Source organism: Halyomorpha halys, unplaced genomic scaffold (genome assembly GCF_000696795.3).
Source record: "Halyomorpha halys isolate HHAL.00 unplaced genomic scaffold, Hhal_1.1 Scaffold353.1, whole genome shotgun sequence".
NCBI lineage: Eukaryota > Metazoa > Arthropoda > Insecta > Hemiptera > Pentatomidae > Halyomorpha > Halyomorpha halys.
The window spans coordinates 670201-676038 of NW_027105574.1; the positions used below are offsets into that span (position 1 = coordinate 670201).

The 5838-nt window shown below is 28.7% G+C and overlaps 1 protein-coding gene and 1 long non-coding RNA gene across 2 annotated transcripts in view; one reads left to right on the forward strand and one right to left on the reverse strand.

Moving 5' to 3' along the window:
* The window catches only part of LOC136796966 (uncharacterized), a 17064-nt gene extending 12227 nt beyond the window's left edge, over window positions 1–4837 (forward strand). The window contains exons 3-4 of the long non-coding RNA XR_010844754.1: window positions 4515–4652; window positions 4771–4837. This is a non-coding gene — a long non-coding RNA (uncharacterized lncRNA). The remainder of the gene's footprint in view (window positions 1–4514; window positions 4653–4770) is intronic.
* Window positions 1–5838, reverse strand: part of LOC106681622 (26S proteasome regulatory subunit 6A-A) — a 12734-nt gene that overhangs the window by 2961 nt on the left and 3935 nt on the right. Inside the window, exons 3-6 of the mRNA XM_014422046.3 lie at window positions 5135–5335; window positions 3485–3587; window positions 2187–2473; window positions 1119–1346 (exon numbers count right to left, since the gene is read on the reverse strand). Of these exons, the coding sequence (XP_014277532.2) occupies window positions 1119–1346; window positions 2187–2473; window positions 3485–3587; window positions 5135–5335 (819 nt within the window). The remainder of the gene's footprint in view (window positions 1–1118; window positions 1347–2186; window positions 2474–3484; window positions 3588–5134; window positions 5336–5838) is intronic.

A 5838-nucleotide genomic window follows, 5' to 3' on the forward strand; every position in this document is an offset into this window, starting at 1 on the left:
AAAAACGACAGGACTTTTTGAATGCCCTGGTACTTTGTTGAGGGTAGTGGTGAAACTATTTTGGGTTCATATGATTATATAGTTCAAATACCTACAGTAGTATGTTGACTTGAGGCAAAAAAATAATGTCACTATGTTTATTTGAACAATATAATTAAAAATAGGAAATATTAAATCCAATAAACAAAATATAATTGTCAATTGTAATTAAAAAAATTAATATATCAGAGCAATAATTTTGTTTGCAAAAATAATAGGGTAAAGTAAGATGCAGCTATTATTGTATTGGAAGAATCTTGTGTTGATTTAAAGACTGTAAAGTGATAGTTATTTGATGGATACAAATGCAGAAAAATTGAATGAGATTGAAGCTAAATACCAATTAACGTAAATAAACTGTTATTAAATATGTAAACAAACTGTTATTTAATAAGTTACAAATTACAAAGTAGAATGCTGTCTGAAGATGCTTGAGAAACCAACAACAAATACATATATCCTATATATCTCATAACAGAGAAAAACCTGAGAAGCTAACAAGAGGGATGTATTGTATAGCTTTTGGACAAAATAAGATACTACTCTAAAATTAATTCTAACGAGACTGTTAGGACATGCTACACAAAGTTCGATGACCCTGATGAATCATTATATTCCTTTTAATTAACGATTAAAAAATTCAAATATTCAGATTTTACACTTTAATACAATATAATTAATCTCTTAATAAATATTTTTGTTAAATTAAAAAATATACAGCAATGAAGACATTAAATTAATGATCATAACTAAAGCCCCCTTACACAATTAATACTATAGAGTTAATATTGAATTTTATTGATTTATTGATTGTCTAAGGGGTATATTATCACATATCACTTTCAATAATATCAAATACGTAAGAGGGACTTAAAATGAAGAAAACAAAAACAAAATGGATTTAATAGTTGATCTATTAACAAAAGAAATTCAAATTGTACCTTCCATATTGATAAATATATTGTGTATATAGATAAATACATACATATATCCAAACCCAATAGATTTTGGCAGCATAGAAATAAAGCACTTTTCTTAGATTTAACAATTGAAAGGTAAGCAAATGACTTTCTACTTACTGCTTCCACGCATACTGCTTTGCACTGAGCTCCATTGAAATCATCAGTTGAACGAGCAAGTTCTTCAAAATTGACATCAACGCTAATATTCATTTTACGTGAATGTATTTGCATTATACGAGCTCTAGCATCTTCATTAGGATGAGGAAATTCAATTTTTCTGTCAAGTCTGCCTGAACGCAAAAGGGCAGGATCTAAAATATCTACTCGATTTGTTGCAGCAATAACCTAAAATAAATAATAATTTGACTAACTAAAAAAAATATTTCTTAAAAATTGTTGAGTGAAGAGTAATTTTGATATGTCTAATAATTAAATAAAATATTATATACATACATACACACACACACACACACACACACAATTTTGATGAAGCCCTACAAAGTGGGGCGAAACGTCAGATAATGAATAGTTGAAAACTATTTTCTTCTTTTTTGACCGCAACACTGACCATCTTCTTCATATTTTGAATTAAGTATTAGATAAAAGTTGTGATGAAATGAAAAATTAATAACTTAAAAAAAAAAAAAATTGAACCTGCATAGAATTCTTTAAAAACATAATCTATACAATTCTTAAAAAATTTTTTCTTTTGAGGTTAAATGACTTCCAATTTAATGAAATTTCTTTATTAAAATTATCACTACATGGTACAACGTTGCGGGACCACTGTCCCATATTCATGCACCTTAAACCTCATAATTTCTTCTAAGAAATCATGTCACAATTTGTGCATCTTCACCACTCCTTAGCACAGCCATTACTCTATAGTAATGGTTATTCTGGTAATCCTGTGCTAAGGAGTGGTGAAGATGCACAAATTGTGACATGATTTTTTAGAAGAAATTATGAGATTTAAGGTGCATGAATATGGGACAGTGGTACCGAAATGTTGTACCATGTAGTGATAATTTTAATAAAAAAAATTCATTAAATTGGAGGTCATTTAACCTCAAAAGAAAAAAAATTTTAAGAATTGACTCACCAAAACTTCCTACAGAGTTAATCCAGATATAATCTATAACAATTTATTTGGAAAATTGGAAAAAAAATAATATAAATAAATACCTTTATGTCAGCTGTAGAACTAAATCCATCTAACTGGTTAAGGAGTTCCAACATAGTTCTTTGAACTTCTCGGTCACCCGCTTTTTCAGAATCAAATCTTTTTGTACCAATAGCATCCAGCTCATCAATAAATATAATAGCTGGAGATTTTTCTTTAGCAAGAGCAAAAGCATCTCTAACAAGCTTGGCCCCATCCCCAATGAACATCTGGACTAGCTGGGGCCCAGCAAGTTTCAAAAATGTTGATTTAGTTTGAGCTGCACATGCCCTGGCCAACAAAGTTTTTCCTAAAATATTTGTAGTTCATTAATACACTATTATAGAAATTAAAGCGAAAAAACAAGAATTTTTCAAAACAAATATGGCAATATTACTCCACTGAAGGCATATTCTACCAAAAATTGTATTTGTAGTATATACCACCCCTAACCGTACCATACCACTTAATTTAATTGGTATGTAAAAGATTTTTTAAAATTAAGAATTTTTTTCTATTTGTCCAAGAATAACTTTATTATAAGTATAATAAATAAGTAATAATGATAGAACTCAGTCTAAGTATGTATTATTATTATAAAAAATCTGTTAATATATTGGTTTACATACAGTATATAAAAAATATAGCTTATAATATTAGAAAATATATGTAACATATAAAACGACTGCATTTATAACAATACTGGTGGGGAAAATGGTTCGGCAACTGAGCCTAGCAGTCATTTTTGCTAACCCTTGACAGCAAAAAACAAGAAATAAGACTCTATGGTAATGAGCCTTAATTAATGTTAAAAATTAAAACAATCTACTAACAAAACAATGGTAAACAATTTTGTATTTAAAAACAAAATAAAACACAAGGGATTTTTACTGTCTTTCTCTCCTCAAAGCTGCACTCAAAAGATCTATATATGTAGAATTTATTTTTAAATGGATCCAGCAGACTAATAAGAAACCCAAATTGCTGAGGTAAAAAAAAGTTTTCAAAATGACATTTGGATAACTTGAACTTTAAAGATAGTCCTTTCAATGTTAGCTGATTCAAATATGACTGTATTTTCCCTAACCAAAATACTATATAAATTATTTTCAACATAAAATAATTAGTCGTACTAATTATAATGGGCAGAAGAACCCGTTATAAACGTTGTTCAGATGTTAAAAAGGAATAAAGAAGTGAAAAAAGGGTGAAAATTAATTTCCTGAAAATAAATATAAATAGATAAATTATTTTAAACTGAATTAAAAGCTTTAACATTAGCCATTAGATCTACATGTTTAAATTACATAGCACTTGATACCTGTTCCAGGAGGTCCATAAAGTAGCACACCTTTAGGTGGATGAATTCCTAAATTTTCAAATTTTTCTTTGTGTGTCATAGGAAGAACGACAGCTTCAATTAACTAAAATACATAACTATGTTTGTAAATTTTTTAATTAAAATTAACTAGAAAAATCATGGCCAACTAATGAAACCATTAGAAACAAAAAAAAATCATTACCACACATATTTTTAAATTAGAAGTGAAAAACAAATAATTTTTTTTTCTTTTTTAGTCATATATCTCAATGCGTACCAAAAAATTTTGATCTGTTCTTCCAGATTTGGGTTCAGTCACCCAAAAACATAGTGACCAATAATAGAATAGACAACCGCATTTTTTTGGAACAATTAGCTGATTTTTTAAAGTATTTGCCAGGAATACTTAGGTTTTTTTAAGTTTCCAGGAGTACTTAGGTTTTTTTAAGTATTTGCCAGGAATAACTTCGCCTCTAAAAAGACTTAAAGGGAGCTGAATAAAACAGGGACTACCTATCAATAAAATATGTCAATAATAGAGACATTAAATCTTCCAGATTTGGGTTCAGTCACCCAAAAACATAGTGACCAATAATAGAATAGACAACCGCATTTTTTTGGAACAATTAGCTGGTTTTGTTAAGTATTTGCCAGGAATACCTCTATAAGGCCATTATTGTAAGTTGTAACTTAAAATAAATATAATGGATAAAAAGCACATTTCTTATTAAAAAGTAAAAACTAAAACAATTACATTTTTACAATATTCTTTGGCTTTAACATTAACAAAGCTACCAATTTTTATTTCTAGATCTAATTCATCATATTCATTCTTTACACAAAATATTGAAAAAAAAAAAAAAAATGGCTCCTTGCTTGACTTTACAGCTGAGGTGAGCACATTTGCTTAAAAATCTGTAGCAAGACTGATACTAATCAGCTGATAGATTTCTAAACCTAAAATATTTGCAGAAATTAAATTTTATTTTTAAATTATTACTTTTGTTTGTAATTCTCATATTTCTTTTAGGAAAAATTAATAAGACCAGAAGACAATAATTTCATTAAAATAAGAGCTGGTAATGAAATGAGTTTGAATGGCATTATGGAGCACTTCCGATCCCTGGAAAGTAACTTACGTTGAAGCCTAGTCATGCTCGAACAAACTGTATGTACTCATGATCCAAACTTTGTAGCATTTAGTTTATCAATAGTCTTTTATATAATGTATACTCTTTTTAATAAGTTTTTAACAAATTTGAAAGAATAAAATTTTCTTTTTTAAGTGACAACTTCGCTTCTAAAAAGACTTAAAGGAAGCTGAATAAAACAGGGACTACCTATCAATAAAATATGTCAATAATAGAGACATTAAATATAATAAGAAAAAGGGAAAGTAGACATAGTATAATTTTTAAAAAAGCCACATGGCCATTAGCAAGTGTATACACCTGCTCCTTATATTATTTTTTTAAAATACTTTTTACCATGATTAAATCATAACTGATGTTTTAAAAATCCATGGAATTGCTTTTTAAGCAATATGATTTTTGGGAGAAAATAAAACATAGTTCTAATAAGGAAAGATTAACTTAACTGGCTTGGTTGTTAAAGTGTTAAAGACTACTTCTACTACTGCATTATTCATACCTCCTGAATCTGCTTATCTAGTCCACCAATATCAGAATACTGCTCTGTTGGTCTCTCATCAACTTCCATTGCTTTAACTCGGGCATCATACTCAGCAGGTAAAGTTTCAAGGATTAAATAAGAATCTTTATTCACTCCAACAAGGTCACCTGGCTTTAATTTTTCTGCATCGACTAAACCAATTACTGGCAAAAAATAAGTCTGAAAAAAGTAGTAAAATATAACGATACAATCTTAATTTCAGAAATTCAGTATAGTTGGCTCATGTTAAAATAAGGGTGAAAGATGTGGATCATAAGAGGGAAGAAATTTGGGAAACGTAATTGTGAGAAGAAAACCTTAAATAATATAAAAAAATTATGACACAAAACAAAAATAGCATAGGTCAATAGGTTCACAATTAAAACATCAGAGGGGGAAAAAAGCTAAATTACCACCCCTATTCCACTAAAAGGCCTGTAGCATGAAAAAATGTAAGTAGCATTTGCATTATTTATTGAATGTTTCAAAAAAAGAATTTTAAATAGATTATTGGAAGATTATTGATTGACCATGTGTATAGATGAATGGAATATGGTCCGGGTGCGGTAAAAAAAAACTCAAATAGTAGATAATTATACTATTTTATTGAGCCAACGTTTCACTCCACGTTGCAGGGCTTCGTCAGGGTTAAAAAAGATACAAACACTATAGTTACAAAAAGG